Source organism: Sapajus apella, unplaced genomic scaffold (genome assembly GCF_009761245.1).
Source record: "Sapajus apella isolate SASKATOON/1434 unplaced genomic scaffold, GSC_monkey_1.0 scaffold10, whole genome shotgun sequence".
NCBI lineage: Eukaryota > Metazoa > Chordata > Mammalia > Primates > Cebidae > Sapajus > Sapajus apella.
The window spans coordinates 33,496,582-33,514,506 of NW_022436950.1; the positions used below are offsets into that span (position 1 = coordinate 33,496,582).

At 45.9% G+C, this 17,925-nt stretch overlaps 1 protein-coding gene across 3 annotated transcripts in view; it reads right to left on the reverse strand.

Annotated features, from left to right (window-relative positions):
• The window catches only part of NRP2 (neuropilin 2), a 116,424-nt gene that overhangs the window by 79,953 nt on the left and 18,546 nt on the right, over nt 1–17,925 (reverse strand). For all 3 annotated transcript variants that reach the window (XM_032278519.1, XM_032278521.1, XM_032278520.1), the window contains exon 3: nt 2,020–2,201. In XM_032278519.1, the coding sequence (XP_032134410.1) occupies nt 2,020–2,201 (182 nt within the window). The remainder of the gene's footprint in view (nt 1–2,019; nt 2,202–17,925) is intronic.

Here is a 17,925-nt window from a genome sequence, read left to right on the forward strand (position 1 = left end):
CCGCTTCATTTGAGATCCTGCTTCAGCATGTCCTCAAGACAGCAACACTGAATTACGACACCCTCTTATGTGTTTTATCTTTTAATATCCTCTTTTCAAATGTGCATGATGGATAGAGTGAACATTGACTTGTCCTGTGGCATTCTGGAGAATGTAGCATTATGTCTTATGAAATACTAAGTTGGGTGGTGTGAGACCAAGGCTGAGCTTTCACAGCTCTGCTCACCCTTGTTTTGACTTCCCTTGGCCAGTGTCCTGGAAGATTCTGCCTGGAGCTGTCTTCCTTTCATGGTCAGCATAGGGCAGCCAAGTGGCAGCATTAGCACTAGGGACCTTGCCATTGAACAGAGTCTCTGGAGCCCCTTGATTGCTAAGCCACTCGACTCTCCCTCTTTTCATAACCGCCACGTGCCAATCGTACCTTGACTTTGCACTTATTCATTCTGCCTCATATCATAGTTTTCCTTTCAGGTTACATACATACTCATCCAATAACATCGCCTATATATTGGTTATGTGCTAAGGGTTTGCCACACTTGCCTCTCCAACCCGAACACAGCAAGCAGCCTGTTTTCTTTCTTTCTCTTTTATTCTCCCCACTGCTCAGCAGCAGAGGATGATCCACCGGTGCTGGTGGCAGTGATCTGAATTTTGCACCAGACTCAGGGGAATATGGATCAAGCTACTCAGGGGCCTCACAACAGCTTAAGCCACTGGACACACAGATTGTCAGCCCTTATGACCTCGTCGTAGTCAGGAGCATGAAAACCCAAGGCAGACAGACCTTCTTGGGACCCGTGCCCTGCAACAGCCTGGGCTGCCACTCTTGCCCGACACAGTGCCCTTGGCCCCACCCCTCCATTTGATTCCACGTTCTTGTTCTCGGGCAGACAGATCCGACAAATATTTAGACAGAGTGGATATAAAAAGTGCTTTCAGCGGCTACCACTTCCTTTCAAGAACTGTTTAGTGAAAACGAAAAGATATATGAATAGCTCCCCTCACACTGAACTCAACAGGCGCCGGTCTTGGGCCTCTTGATGACAAGGCTGACAGCCTCCCCTTGAACCAGACTCCATCCACGAGTTGTAAAACTTGGGCTGCTGAAGGGAGAAGGGAGACACACGCATAGATGGAAGGGGAGCCTCTGAGGAGGGGAGTGGGCGGCGGGTGGGGAGGACTGGAAGACGTGCTTCCCTCAGCCTCAAAATAACAAGCTCTACACATCACAGAAGAGGACATACCACCAGGAGAGCTTGAGTGTAGCTGATGAAGTAGGGTCTTGCGAATAAAAGCCTACTGTATTTAGTTTTGGAAATGAGTGCTGGCCCATAGTCTCAGGGCCTAAAGTAATCTAAGGGGGACCTGATGGAAATCCGTCAACCTAAAGCAAGTGCAGTGCCTTCTGCCTCTTTTTCTGCTCTCTTTTTGACTGCTTTTCAGGGAGTCAAGTTCATTGGCATTTAGAGAGTAGGGGTTCAATGGAGAGGTGGTAACATGGACTGCCAAGGGGAATTTCTAGGAGCCTTATTTTAATTGAAAAGCTATGGTGTGACCCCATCTGGGAGGTCATGGCAAGACATTTAGAGACTCTAAACAACAAAAAGATTCTGTCCTCAGCTCCATGTAGTCCCAAATAAAGGCAACATTAGACCATGCAGTAATGGTGAGGAAGTCATCAGAGTTTTGCTTTTTCCCATGAAGATTATTTTGCTTTTAAAAAAACACACAAAAATCAGATGCTTTCAAGAAATGGTTTTCTATTTGTCTGGTGCCAATACCACAGACAAGGGCTGCTGTGCTCCGCTCCCATCACAGCTCTAGCCAGCCCGCTTCAGCTGGTAGATTACCTGAGCTGGCTCTTCTTCTCAGGATGTCCCTGGGTTCCCCTTGAACCTCTCACCATGTTCAAGCTGGATGACACTGGCACCCTTACACACTGCCTCGGCCCATTGGGTGCTGTCCCTCCTTCTTCTCTAAGACACCCATCTCCCGGCCCCTATGTGTGACCACACTGACCTGTCTTGAAGATCTCATAGCGCAGAGAGAAGCCTGCCCCCTGCCGGGCGTAGTCAGAGGTGAACTTGATGTAGAGCATGGAGCCCGAGGAGATGATGGTGGGTGGGGCGATGTTCCCACAGTGTTTGCCCAGGAGGTCTGCGGATTCGCTATCCCCATCCCGAATCTCGATAAAGTCATACCTGGGTAGGGATGGCACAGACAAGAAGAGATCACTCGAAGGACATGAGAAGGACCACTGGGTTGCTCCCCCTTATGTCCCTCTATTCAGTTACAGACGTTCAGGTGTTTCAGATGGTAAGGGAAGGGCACTTATGTCTGCTTGTACAGACTGGCAAACAGAGATACTGGAAGTTGTTGTGCTGGGTGAAAGCCACAGAGTGAATAAGCACATGGCTGGAAGGCCTTATCTCTTGCCCACGTAAGAGCAGTAGCATCATTCTATCAAATATCACAAAACACACTTTTTTATTCCATCAATAGCACCATTTTTATTTCCATTATGCTCTCTCAGAATCTTAGTCTCACCTTCTTAGCTCTGTGACATTGCAAGTAGCTGAATCCCTTTGAGCATCAATTTCTTCATCTGTAAGATGAGGATAAAAATGGGGCTGGGCAAGGTGGCTCATGCTTGTAATCCCAGCACTCTGGGAGGCCAAGGAGGGTGGACCCTCTGAGGTCAGGAGTTCGAGACTAGCCTGGCCGACATGTTGAAACCCCGTCTCTACTAAAAATACAAAAATAAGCTGGGCATGGTGGTGTGAGCCTATAGTTCAAGCTCCTAGGGAGGCCGAGGCAGGAGATTTGCTTGAACCTGGGAGGTGGAGGTTGCAGTGAGCTGAGATAGTGCCACTGCACTGCAGCCTGGATGACAGAGCGAGACTCCATCTCAAAAAAAATAAAATAATAAAATAAAATCCACTCTACAAGGCTGGGAAAGAGGTGGAATGCAAAAAAAATGTATGTAAGGGGCTAGGCACTGTGCCAGGCACACCGGGGATGTTTCAGAGATATTTGTTTATTTCCCCATCTCCCTCCAGCCCCCTGTTTCAATTATCCCCTGGGCCATCCCTTCTTTAATTGTTAGTGACAAAGACTCCCCACCGTGGGGCGCTGACCTCCTGAAGTGTGAGGTTCACATCAGCAGCCTCTAGTCAACATGTGTTCTTAAAAGAAATCAGCCTCATATTAGATAAGGTAATAAAAACCTTTCTCTAAAAGCAGGGGTAAGTCTTGAGGGGCCCAGCGTCTACGTGCACACAACTATTAGCTCAGTGAGAGGCAGGGCAGGCTGCCCTCCTGAAGCCTGTACTTGTTACTGGCCAGGGCTGGGGAGAAAGCACCTCAGAGGCCCTTAGCTTGGTCCATGGGACAGTGCAAACGTAATGTACCATTTTATCTTGACAGACACACATTTTCCAGCCCCGGTATGTGCTCTGGCAGTCCTCACTGTGGTGTGTTTGTGCTTGCTTTCCGGGATCCCAGTTAATACTCCTGTCACAACTGCTGAGGTGGGAAACTTCCTCCCCACCAGATCCCTTCCAACTGCTGGCCGACGCACCATCATTTACTGAAAACCATCCATCTCCCTCTCCGTCCCTTTCTGTTTGTATATTTTGCATCAACCTGTTAAAGCAACACTTAAGAAATCTCTTCCTTGCGGGTAAGAGAGGGCTAGGAATGTACCCTTCTCTGGGATGTGCCTGCCAATGGTTCCTGTCACACGCAGGGATCTGAGGTTGCAGGATGCCGGCAGGAGGGGCTGGTGTGAGCTGGGGAGGCCCGAGGCCTCACTTCAGCCCCAGGAGCCATGTCACTTAGCCAAGGAAGTATAAGAAGGAGTGCACCAGGATTAACTCATTCTTAGACCCCACAGGGCTGGACTCCCACACTGTAAAAAGAACCGCTGAAGCTCCTTAGAATTTGGAGAAGTCAAAAAGGCAGTTTCACCCCCCAGGGAGAAATGGAGAGATGGTCACAGATTGAGAAGGCTGTGAACGTCAGGGAATCTGTTTAGGTCTGTGATTTCAGCGTGGGAGATGGTGCTGACTTTGAAAACGTGCTTTCTCATTTCCAAAACAAAAGTGAAAAGATGCTTAGTTCTCAGGGGAAACTCCCCAAATCTTCTTTAAAACCCTTCCTTGCTACTTTCACACTGAGGCAAACTCTGCTGGACAGACACATTCCTGTGAGCAATGGTCATGCCCTGGCAATGCGCACGAAGTTTGAGAGGCTCTGCCACCCATGTTCGTTAATCAGACAACTCATCTGGACTAAGAAATGCAGGGCCCTGGGCGCAAGAGTCCCAGTCCCAGAAGCAGGCAGAGCTGGGCTTGTACCCCAGCTTGGCCACTTTTTAGCTGGGTGACCTCAGGCAAGTTACTGAACCTTTCTGAGCCTCAGAAATGGGGGTGGCGGGAAGAATAAAGTAGAGATATTCCAATCTTCTCCTAGGGTTGGGGGTGAGACTTAAATAACAAAATCTAATCTACATAAAGTGTTAGTACATAGTCTGGTACTCAGTGTGTACTAAAACTGTGATTTGTTGTATTCTCACACCCATTTCAAAAGCGAGGAGGCTGAGTCACAGAGAGAAGCGACCCTGTCTAAGAGATGGAACGAATGAGCAGAGGGGCAGTATCAGCAGGAATGGAAATCTGTTCAAACATTTTGGAAGGCATTTTGGCGAAATGCAACAAAACTTAATATGTACATAGCCATTAATCCAGCAATCCTACTGCTAGGAATTTTTGCTAAGAAAATAATCAGACAATTGTGCAAAGATGCATATGCATCTTTGTGCATATATTTTGAAAAAATATAAAAAGTGGGAGGATATTTTGCTTATAAATAGTTTCAAAGCCCAGCCTAGAGGGAGGGTAAATCCAGTTGGGATATTTATAAAATGGAATACTCTATTGCTACAATCAATAGTCTGCAGGTCTAGATTTTTTTATTTTTATGGAAAAATGGTCATGCTATACTGTTAACTTTTTAAAAAGGAGATTTTTAAAAAGTATGTTTTAAAAGGTATACATACATTTTCTTACATAAACAAACAGAGGACATCTGAAAGACTATCTACTAAAATATTAACAATGGCAAGACACATGGGTGGTGGGATAATCGGTGATTTTTACTTTCTTCTTTGTAAAAGAATCCAGCTCTGATGAGTTAGCAGATGTAGAAGTAAGTTCATCATCATCACCATCATCATCGTCCATGTCACAGACCTGGAGTGAGGACTAAGTGAGACAAAGTAGGTCAGGACACCCAGAACAGTGCCAGGGACGTGACCCACGCTCAATAAATACTTTTTTAAACTTTTTTTAAAAAGGACCACCAGGTAGTTCCAGCCTTCGTGTTGCCAATTTCTCTAGGAAAGACAAAGAGAGGCCCTGACGTCCCACGGGCTTGTTCCTCAGAAGTGAGAGGGTTTATCTGGTTGCCTAATCACCCATGGAGTCATTTAGGAGATTAACAGAATCAGCAATGAAGCAGGGCTGCCCAACAAATGCCACTGTTGCAAGCTTGCCTCAATTTACTCAACGGATATAGACCGCCCCAAATCCCTTCTTGTAATGCTGCCTGCACCAAATACCTGCTTACATAGCTACACATACACACACAGAAGGGATGCATTTTTGAAAAAGTTTCATACAATCCAGTAATACTATAAAGTTTTTCTCTGAGCTTGTTGGTTAAAGGACCCCTCGGGTGAATCCTTTCGTGAAGGAAATAATCAGCAAACCTTACTTGAACTTCTTTGAAAAACTAGATTTTCCTACAAGATTTGCTTGAGGGGAAGCGACACGGAGTTACAATCCGGCAGCTGACAGCCTCCCCCCTCCGGTGTTCTGGTTCTGCCCTGTGGACAAGCTCCACTTAACCACATGGTCTTCTGGCTGGGCCTTTTACATAAAGGGCACACTCCAAATGGCATGCTGACTTCATAGAATGTCTCATTTACCTCCTGTGTGACTGACTCATTTGGGGAAATTTTTTATTATGAGGGATTTGCTACAGCTGGAAGTAAATCTCCTTAGAAATTTCAGTGTTGTCAGGTTCATTTGTGAAGAGTTAGGCAGAGGCTTAGGAAGTTTCTGGCCTTGGAATAAATACGGCTTTGCATCCAGTGTCTAATAACCAGTGTTTGGTAAAGGAATCTGGGTACAGACTCAGAGCTCACCCTAACGAGGGTCAAGTGGGGTAACTTGCAAAGCGGCTCCTCTTAGAACGTATCACTCGTTTTCCAGAAGGCGACAGAAACCAGCGAACAGACATATTAACTAGAGTGTTTGCATTTCATTATTCATAATCTCTCCTAAATGAAAAAATTCCTTTCAAAGCTTTAACACTACCTTGTATTGTTTTATTTATTCTTTTCCCGAGCTGAAGTAGCCATCTCTACTCCCAGTTCTTCCTTTTCTCTCTAAAAGGAAGCACAGCCTCCTTTCGCCTACTCACATCATAAAATGTACATGGTGAGCTCTTTCCACTCTTTGCACTCGGTTCCCCGAGTGCCTTTTTACTTGTCTCCTCACAGAGTCTGACATCTGCAGGGTGAGCATTTGTCTAGAGAAGGCTTTCTCTACTTTCTTTCTCAACTTCAAAGTCTTATGTTTCTCTCCCCAAACCTACATTTGGGCCATGGGAAATTTTGACAGTGAAGTTAATTTTAAGAGTCCACGGGAGAGATATGAAAAAGCAACAATCTCATCTCTTCCTCTCATCACTAGGCAAACATGAAAAAGGGCTTCCTAGTTTCCGTAACTGTCTCCACGCTTGACGCTTCCCAGCAGGGAACCAAAGGCTGGGTTAGTCAATGGGGCCTGTGCTGGAAGATCCACCAAGCTGAGGTCCTTCTCTCAGGGCACAGAAATGTCTGGCCCTTGTCAGAATCCAACTTTAGGGATGCCACACAGAACCACTCGCAAGGGGATTTCTGTATCGAAGCTGGAGTACTGAGGTCCTCCGAGGAAGAATACTACACCCCTTCAGAATGTCTACGTGCCCAAGTTCTGATATCACAACCTCTGCCAATCAAGCACGGCCTCCTTTCACCTACTCACATCATAAAATGTACATGGTGAGCTCTTTCCACTCTTTCCAACTCCAGGGCCTTTGCAAGTGTTCTTTCCTCTGCCTGCAATACTCTGTTTTTTTTTTTTTTTTTTGTAGGAAGAGTCTCACTCTGTCCCCCAGGCTGGAGTGCAGTGGTGTGATCTCGATACTGGCTCACGGCAACCTCTGCCTCCCAGGTTCAAGACTCTTGCCTCAGCCTCCCAAGTAGCTGGACTTACAGGCACCCACCACCACACTCGGCTAATTTTTGCATTTTTAGTAGAGATGGTGTTTTACCATGTGGGCCAGGCTGGTCTCGAACTCCCGGCCTCAGGTGATCCGCCCGCCTCGGCCCCGCAAAGTGCTGGGATTGCAGGCATGAGCTACCACGCCCGGTAATACTCTTCCGTTAGTGTTTTCCAGGGTTGGGTGTTGCTCATCCTTCAGGCTTAAGTGCAAATGTTACTTTCTCAGAGAAGCCTGCTGGCAAGTCCTTCAGGTCAGGCTTGTTTAAACAGAGCAACTATATCAAAAGAGCAAGATTCTGTTAAGTTTCTTACATACCTTATGCCCATTTTGTGGAAATCTAACAAAGGCTATAAGGATACCTGGTACCTACTGATGTTATTGTGCTGTGACAATCTGGTATCTTTATTGCCCTCAGATCTTCATCCCATAAAGAGACAAAGGGAGGAAGGGCAGGTCTCTGTGCCCTGGAGTTTGACTACTTGGGTTCAAAGCCTGTCTCTCACCTTTCCTCCTCATGTGACCTTGGGCAGGTCACTAAACCTCTCAGAGCCTCAATGTCTGCATCTGCAAAGGGATGGTAATTTTAACAGGGTCTGGTTTGGATGAAATAAGGATTAAATAAAATAATATCCAAACTGAGGGCCTGGCCCATAGTAAATGCTCAATAAAATGTGACCAGTTTGCAGATATATCAGCTTCTTAGAAAATGGGTGGTACAGATGAAAGGCAGAAATTCAAGGAAATAAAATTTACTTAAAAAAATCTGACCTGACAGTGAGCTGCCTTCTCCGTAAGGCCTGGGTGAGTGTACCGAGCCCAAGGCACACCCTTACTTTCTACCTCACCATCTTCTTCTTTCACAGCTATGATCATAATCTAGAAAGGTCTTTTCAGTATACTTATTTGTTTATGATCTGTCTCCTGCAGGAGAAATACGCATCATCAGGGCAAGGACCTTGCCTCTTCACTGCTGAATTTATGATGCTTGCTTGGTGCCTAGCAAGTAGGAGGTCTTATTCACTTGAGTAAATAAATGTAAATGAATAAGGGACTTGAGGTTGGCGTTCCACGTTGAGAAGAATGCATGCTACGACGATGCTTTCCGTGGAGTTTGATCCGTTTTATGCTCTCTGCCTTTGTGCCCCAACACATGTACTGAGCTATTCCGGTTGTATCTGAAAACCGAAATGTTGCCTTGTGACTCAAAAACACGAAATATCACATTTTGAGTGGAAGAAACATCTCAAATCATGCTGACAGCATTTTCACTATTAGCGGCAAACAAATCAACTATAATTAAAATGCTGTCAAAGTGATTTGAGATTTTTCTCACACTTTCAAAGTTCCATATTTCATGAGTAGATTATCCAGGCCAGAGAATGTATCACCTCCCAGAGCGCCTTTCTTCCAGGAGGCTCAAAGACATCTACAAACCCTGTCTTATTAATCCTTACATTAAAACCTGCGAGGAAATTAGGAGGAAAAAACAGCACTGTCACAAACAGCTTCCCAACAAAGAAGCTGCCTGCTGCCTAAGAGGCTGCAAGGCAGGTGTGCACCGTGCTGAGGTCTCTGGTCGGTTCAGGCCTGAAGCCAGGCCACCTGCTCCTTGGGCTCAGTACAATCACCCAGGCTTTACGGAGAAGTCAGCTTACTTTAAGTAAATCTCATTTCCTTGAACTTCTGCCTTTCATCTATACCACCTATTTACTAAGAAGCTGGTGTATCTGCAAACTCGTCACATTTTATTGAGCATTTACTATAGGCCAGGCCCTTGGTTCAGATATTATTTCATTTAATTCTCATTTCATCCAAACTGGGTCCCATTACAATTACCATCCGTTTGCAGATGCAGACATTGAGGCTCTGAGAGGTTTAGTGACCTGCCCAAGGTCACAGGAGGAGGAAAGGTCAGAGGGAGGCTTTTAACCCAAGCAGTCAAACTCCAGGGCACAGAAACCTTCCCTTCCTCCCTTTGTCTCTTTGTGGGATGAAGATTTGCGGGCAATGAAAATACCAGATTGTCATAGCTCAATAGCATCAGCAGATTCCAGGTGTAAAGAATCCTTATGGCCTCAGGTTTCCACAAAATGTGCGTAAGGTACGTAAGAGACTTAACTGAATCTTTCTCTTTTTATATAGTTTTTCTCTTTAAACAAGGCTGAAGGACTTACTAAAATTAATAGACAAATCACCATCAAGAAAAGTGAGTGGATTTGGAATCCATGGTTTTAAGACTCACCCAGCAGAAACCTAGCTTGTAAGAGTTTGATGGGATAACGTTAATTTTTGTAAGTGCAGTATTTTTATGAGCACATATATATCCATATGTGAACATATGGCCCACAGAGTGTGGAAGCAGCATCCCGTATATTTATAAGCTCTTAAACTATCATCTAGAGCACATATTCTTAAATGCATGGATTTCTACTAGGGCCCACACACCAGTGTAAGTGGGCTGGGGAAGCTCTACCATTGTTTGCTGAAATTCTGTGTTAGTGTGTAGGCATGTTTTTCTAGGGAAGGCATTTGTGACGAAATAAACGTTAAATTACTGTTAACTGAAGCATGCCTGTCTAAGAGGGTGTTGTGTAATCTGGGAAGGGTAGCATGTGGGCTTTGTGGACAGACCCATCTAGTTTCTGGCACTTGCTTGTGGTGTGATGGTAGGCAAGGTATTTAACCTCTTTGAGTTTCAGTTTCATCATCTACAAAATGGACATAATAACAGTCTCCACCTTTGGGAATTGCAAAGGTACATGCAGGCCCAGCACAGTGCCGGATGCCTTAGGGAGCACCCGAGAGACCCTGGCTATTTTTATTATTACCAGTGTTCAACAAAACAGGATTGTGGCTGTGGAGAAGAGAAGAGTTACACACACGTGACACCTTGGGAGCCAGACAGAGGAAGATAAAATGAAAAGCACAGTTAGAGGCAGCCTCAGTGCCCCCCTTCTTGCCTCAATGCCCCCCTTCTTGGGGCTGATTTGCTAAAAAATCCATCAACAGTGCTTCAGACACTTGAGTTTTTGAGATTTTATTTCAAACTTGTGTTTCTGAGCCCAGGCTGTGTTGAAAACCACCCGTCCTCCATCTGCTGTGTCTTGGATAGCAAGGTACTCAACCTCCCAAGAGGCTGCTGAGTTAATGCACATCAGTGGGTCAGCACAGTGCCTGGCACGCAACACGTGCTCGATGAGTAGCCATTTGCTGTTATTGCTGCTGTCATTCTTACTTGCTGTTTAGCTCCAAGGTCTCGAACAGTTTCCACACTCTGTGTTTGTTTGTGTATCTGCATCGGTACCAAGTGCCTTTTTAATAGTGGCTGTTTGCAGTTGCATTTTCTTCCTTCATTTCTTCTCACCACAAATCTCTGCTATTTTGAGCTTCTTTATCCATAGTCCCCTCACAGCCAGGGTCACCAGGGTGCTTCAGAAGAGAGGAAGTCTGACCACCCACCAAAGGAAGTACGTAGAGAGAATAACCCAAAACAAACTGAAGGAATTATTCCAAAAAACCTTGAAGGCAAGAGAATGGAAATGACAAATAACATCTATTTATAATGACTGGCTATTTTTCCGCAGAGGCTCTGTGAGGATGGCAAGGGCCCCGCCAATCTCTTTGTTCCTCGTGGAGAGGGCTGCCAAGAACGCTTCCCGATGTGAGGAAGGAGGCCATTGCAGACAGTGCGTCTGATAAGTCACCCTCAAAGTGAACTTTCAGAGAATTAAGGGCACACAACAAAGCCTCCTCCGCTTCTGCCCTGAACCGTTGGGTGAGCACCGCTTCCCTTGCTGACCTGGCTGGACAGCAAGGCACATTCCTGAGGCTGTGTGGTCACGGGTCTGCTCTGCTTCTGCACCAGCACACACACTGGAGGCCACCTGGATGAAACACGTTTGCTTATGTAGGGAACGGTTTTCTAGGCAACCGGTGCCAATGCGAAGTTGAAGGCTTTGGGGCAGGCTGCTTTCAGCGTGCATGTTGGGTCTTTCGTTGGTCTGCTCTGCGTCTATAAAATCCTCACCTTCCGCAGTCAGCTTGAAGGACCCCTTGCTAGCATTCTGGGATGATACCAGAGTGCAAATGGTCCACGATTTCTGCCCATTTCTGTTTTCCTCAGCGGCAGCAGCGGCACTGGCAGGTAGGGGCTTGGATGTAAAGGTGAATCCCAGCAGAGTCAGGACTCACGAAATTTTCCTGTGCTGGCCTGGGTCAGTCATGCTTGCATGCCTCAGTTTGTCTCATTTGACAAAAGGGAACAAGGATCATGCCTTTGTGCCTGGTGGGGCTGCCTGCACGTGTGACCACTGAAGGGCATCAGAGCACAGCATCCAGGGCCCCCAGTGTGCTGGCAGTGCCCCTTCACTCGGCAGGGTAAACATTTCCCTCTGAAATAGGTGTTCACGAATCCTGACTCCTGGGGGATCCAATTGTGAGAGCAAATCATAACTTCCCCATCTGCCTGAAAAATGGTAGCCTGCTGGGAACGGAAGTGTACCGGGCACCAGGGAATCCATCACGGCAAGAGAAAAGTCCTTTTTGTTTTTCCAGGGATTTAGGCTCCATATCATTTTTCTCTTTCCCTTTGCTGGCATCCAGCCTCCCTAACAAAACTTGGAAGATGAAAAACTCATCTGAAAAACGTGCCACGCAGAAATCCAAGTAGGGGCCAGTTTGGGAGTAGGTGGCAGGTGCGATGGGCCCCCCTTTTAGAGTTCATTTACTTGGAGCTTCAGGTTACAGAGTTTGGAGCTTCTCCTGGCTCCAGGGGCAAACTTGTCACTACTGTACAAAGAGCACCGTGGTGTGGAAACGACGGGCCTGCTCTAATGTCCAGGCAGGAAGGGGCTGCTGCCACGCTGGGGTGGAGATCCTGAATCTAGCACTCAGAGGCCAGTCAGCTGGAACTGCTTCCGCTTGTGACTATGCTCTCGACAGCTGTATTCTGAAGCATCAGGCTACAAAGGCAGCCCGCCCCACGTGAGGCATGTGAAAGCACTCACCTCCTCTCCCCATCCCAGAAAAGGCCTTTCCATTCTGAGAGAACAGGTCAGGGTTTGTTGGGGATGGAGGAAGGAAGCATTTGGGAATGTTGGGTGCTCCCGGCTAGAGCCTCATAAGATCATGAAGAAAGATGTTTAGAAAGGACATGAGCTTCTGCAAGCAAGGGAACCAGATTACAGGAAGTCTCTGGGCAGGATGGGAGCAGTGTGAGTCAGACCTTGAAGGATCTTTATTCATCCCACAGCCACAAGCAGGCTGTTTGTTTTGCGCACAGAGCTTCTGACTGGTTGGCTACAATATTGTAGCCACTGGCGGGGGCCCTGGCAGCATGGGAGGAGGCACCAGTGCCAGGGATGAGCCTGAAGAGCCACATATGGATAAGGGCCCAGGCAGGGAAGAGTGCAACAGGGAAGGCCCCCAGAAGATAATTCAGTACCCCAACATCTAACCCAGCAGCCTGCCCTGTTTAGACTAAATCCTGTATGTGCTTGGATGTCAGTTTTCCAGCAGATGACCCCCCAAAATTATACTTCCCTACCCTCCTACCACTCTTAAAAGATGACACATAGATAAATCGCTTTGAACTTTTAGATGAAACGTGCTCTATAAACCTGAGGTCTCATCAGCTGTAATTGTTACGGTAATTATTTTAATGATACTAATGATGAGAATGGGAGAGGGGGGGTCGGTAGGGATGAAACCTCCTACCTTGAGACAAAGAAAATCTCTCGCATTAAAACCTGCATCACGAATCCTCCTGCTCCTAGCTCTCAGCCATCTCTTTCAAACTGCCAATTCCCGGGCTGAAATATTATTTACTCCTTTCCTTTCCAATAAAACAATTATTTGTTCCACCGTTTCCCCCCTCCTTCACTCTCTGGTGTGTCTGACTTCGTCCTGACAGCTCGGCCATGGACTGTTTACATGTCTCGCTCACCCTCCAAGACTCTGGTTCAGCTCCATTGACACTAAAGGCAGGAGAATTCTCTCGGTGTGAGGAATCAATTACTTCCGCTGACACTCTATTACTGGCCCTCACATCTTTGGACTCCAGATGGAGAGTGAAGGTGGTGGTGAGGATGGCAGGGAATTTGAAGAGGATGGTGAGCGGGGCCGTGGTGATTGGGGGAGTAGGAGGCAGATGACAGGAAGGCACAGAGAGAGAGAGGAACTGAGAGTCAGGCCTCCGACTTAGATTAAAATCACAGAAAGAGATCTCTCTCCTTGACTGCCCTGCTGGTATCCGGAGGTGACCGCATGGCAGGAAGAGGCAAATAAAAGGAATAAAAAGAGAAAAGGAAAAGAAAAGACTTGTCAAGGATATCTAAAGAATCAGAGAGGCCCTAAATACCTAGGCACTAGGACGGCAGACAGCTCCGAGTAGATTGACACAGGTATACGAAGGCAGCTTTGGCCTGCCCGGCTTCACACCCAGCCCAACGGTTACTATCTGTGTGATCTCTCAGGGCCTCAGTATTTCTATCTGTTAAATGGAAGTAATAGTAGTACTAGTACCAGTCGTGGAGGTTAAACATGGAAAGCTCTTAGAGTAAGACCTGATGTCTGGCAAGAGCTCAATAAATGTCTGCTATTGTTGTCTAACTCTGAGAGTTCCTCCACAAACATACAGTTGAGTCCCCAATGGGACAGAGTAGAAAAATATCAGAGACTGCCAAGATGCTTGGCTACACAGCTCGAAAAAAGGTATAAAAAAGTCATGTGGATTTTCATTTTCTGCTGCCCTCACAAACCTCGGCCTACCTCACATTTCTTTCTTTCTCCTTTTCCATTTTCTTCTCCTTTTTAGAAAATTTTATTTTGACTTGGCTAACATTTTTCAGGGATTCTCCTTCTAGGAAAAAAAATTTGATTATGTAAATTAAATACAACCATCTACTCTGCAGTCAGCTGAGATGAGTTGGGAGGCACGAGGTCCCGTGATGAAGGACGGTTACGGAAGCTCTTTTCTGGTAGGAAAGACAAGGGCAGCTGGTATCTTTTTTTTTTCTAGAATGATTTATCTAGGCAGAAGTATAAGGACGGAATTAAATTATCTTTTTAGTTTCTCTTAATCCAAAGGCTTAAATCCCTTTGCCACTAAAAAGGACAAAACAAAAAGAATATACATTTTTTTTTTCTATAGGACTCATGACTCCAGGAAAATACACAAATCCCTTTTTAGAAAAATCTAATTTCTTTACTTGGTATATTTCCATCTCTTCTTTATCCCCTCCACATCTGGAGCTCCCACTGAATTTCTTAAGACAGACTCTCAGCCGGTGTAACTAGACGGGAGAATTACGTGGAGTTACATGGGGTGAGATGCTGGCCCTCTGGGATCTCTGGGTTCAGAGAAGGTGCCAGGGTGGAGAGGCAGAACAAGGGGCATTGTGCATGATCAAATCTCAAGTGATTTTCTCAGTCAAAAGATAAAGCACATTGTTAAGAAGGGCATCCACAGCGAAGCTTGCATCGAGACAGTTACAATTGCAACATTCGTTTTTAAAAACAAGCTGCCCAAAGTAATTCCAGCTGCTCTTTAACCTTGGTAAGAGGAGGGGAACAATCTGTGAGTTGTTTTTTCCCGATCCACGGGCGAGGTGGAGTTGCTGGGTGGACCCCCTGGTCAAGGTTGGTAAGTGTAGGGGAGCGGCCAGCTGCTCCCATTCCTCCACCGCGTACCTGGAAGCGGAGCTGTTTCTGTCATTAGGAGGAATGTTGCAATACAGAAAAGTATTACTGCTCACTGCTTCCTTAGGGGAATCAGAATATTTCTGTGGTTGGGCAGGCAGTAAATAATAATGTCAGTAATAATGTCATGAGTAATCAAACCAATGGCCTCTCTTCAGCAAGCACAAGGCACCCTCTGGAACCACAGAGAATTCTCGCTATGCTTTGCTGGCTTTTCAGACTCCAAGGGACACCAGCTGAAGCCACACCTCCCACTGGGCAAGCTGGCCTCCCGCCCTCTATGCATAGGAAAGAGACTTGGATTCAGAAAGTCTTGTGTAGCAGTAAACTGACAAGAGGAGCTTAATTTGAAGTGTTACCTGGACTTTCCCAGGCCAGACCCTGCTTTCAGGCATTCTACTGGAGGGTCCTTAGACATAGAGTATGAGGCTGCAGAGACCCTACAATGGACAGGGAAGGTGGGGCAGCAGAGGGTCCCCATAATCTCAATCTTTCCTGCTTCCTGACCACCCTGTCTCTTAAGGAGATGGTAGAGTTGCCTGGCCAGGAAATACAATTAAATAGTATTGCTCAGGCACCTCTTCACTGGGAAAAGGGTTTGTGTTAGCAATTCATAAGGACAGCCCCTTTTACTCTACGTTTATAATGCTCACTGGTTAAGAAATTGGGTTCAGGCATGTTTATTTATTTCGGTTCCTGAAGGCATGTCGTCTTTGAGCATGCTGCTATCTGCCTGACACCAGCCAAACACTCTCCCCTTCTGCCTGGCCAAATTCTTCAGGATTCGTACAGGCATCACCTCCTCCAGGGAGCCTTCCTTGATCTTTCCAGCCTAGGCTGGACCTGGATGCTGTGGAACCACATAACAGGTCCGTATCATGTCCCCGGCCAAATGCATGATGTGGGGGAGGTAGAGAGTGTAAGAGTAAAGCACAGTTTGAAAACCAGGGGACCTGGCTTCAAAACTCTTCTCTGCTACTTATGAGAGTGGAATCTTGGGCCACTTGCTTAACTTTTTTGAGCCCAAGTTTCTTCATCTGTGAAATGGAAAGAGTAATAGCAACTTTAGGGAAAAGAATATGATTTATTCATCACTATATTCCCAATACTACATATGTGCTTAGCACATAGTAGTTGTTTAATAATTATTTCCTGATGAATGAATGAATGGTCTATTGCCTCTTTGTTGGTGAGAGACTCATGTCTCAAACTGGTTAGTGACATTCATGGCCTGTGTCCTACCCCCTGAGATTATGTCATATCCCCAGATGGACAAATAGGGAAAACAGATCTGTCTGCCTTCCAATACAGATTCAGCTCATGCTAACTTATTGCTTGACATCTTCAATGTAAAAATATTACTATATTACCTGCACACACCTGCCTAGCACCCTCCTAGACAGGTGCCACAGGAGTTAGATATGAAGTGCATTGTTCATGCGCTTGCAAAATTTACATGCTGAGAACTCAAGATGACCACATATGAACAAAAAAGCAACTGACTCAGGCAACACCAAGTTCTCTGGGAGTTCAGAGTAGGGGCTGATAAGAGAGAACTGCAGGAAGCAAGGAAACTCAGGGGAGGAAGACGGGAGCGTGCAGATGGACACCGTAGAGGGAGGGGAAGGAGGGCTGGAGCCCTGGGAACTCAGGGGGCTCACGCAGATGTAAGACTATGTTTGGTTATTTGCAGGGAATGAAGGGTGTTTACTGAGCGCAGGGAAACACTGCTGGCTGAGTGGGGAGGGGCAATGACTGAGGTCTGGTCTGATCCCTCTGTCTACTATGATCAGGTTTTCAACTAGGAAACTGCTACCTTTCTAAGATGTCATGTCTTACTTTGGGAGAAATAGACACATCTTCTAAGAGATAGAGGACCCCTCTGGCTGTAAATAAACATAAGAGCACCTTGTTTATCTAGAACACTTAGAGGCCAAATATCCAAAACCTTAAATATGCAGAATATGAGGGTGTGGGGCGTTTAGAAGAAAAGATTATGAGCTACTACACACTGCTGCTGAGAACTCCATCCTCTGTTGCTCTTACACTTTGTCACTTTGGGATCTCTCCCGAATCCTAACTCTGCTGAAGCCAGCTGGAAGTGCTGGCCTTGGGATTGCACCTGGCTTGGGCGAAGCTTAGATCCCAGAACCCAAACTTCCCAACAGACAGCAAGGGCTCCTCAAGCAAAACTGGTAACCCAATAAAAAAGCAAAACCAAGTCAGAAGGGGAAGGCTCCAGGAGGCAGGCATACTCGTAACAGGATGCGAAAGCAGGGGGAGTGATAGAAAATAGCCCCAAACTGTCCTGTGACAAAGTCCAATGATGCTAACACAGTTGCTAGTTTATTGGGCATCTACCTAAAAAGGCAGAGCAATCTTGCAAAATATTTATGATTATGACAGCTTTGCAGATGAGGAACCTGAAGCCTGGGAAGTTTAAAAGGTCAATAAAAATTCAAATCTAAATCTGCCTGTTCCAAATATGGCATTACCTGGATGCTGTCACAAAAGTGAAGCCTGAGTCATCAAGAAAAAGTTGACTACTCTCAATGTAGGTTTTAAAAAGACAGGGAAGTGCAGCACATGATTTAGAATGTTCTTGATCAGAAATCCTTCAAAGAAGAACTTTTGGAACTCTTTAAAGTTCTTTTTTAAAGAACTTTAAAGGTGGATATTTCAGTATCTGGACATGTCACCTAAATAGAATGTCATTCTTCAATGATATGTGGTAAATGAGATATTGCTGTGCTGAACATAGCCATAAAATCATTTAGGCAGACTTCCTTAAGAGGTTTTTAGCCTAAGAAACGTTCTTTCATTTCTTGATAGTGGCTTTTGCATTTTCTGAGACCCATCAAGATACCCATCTAGAAATTGCTAATTCTTTTTTTT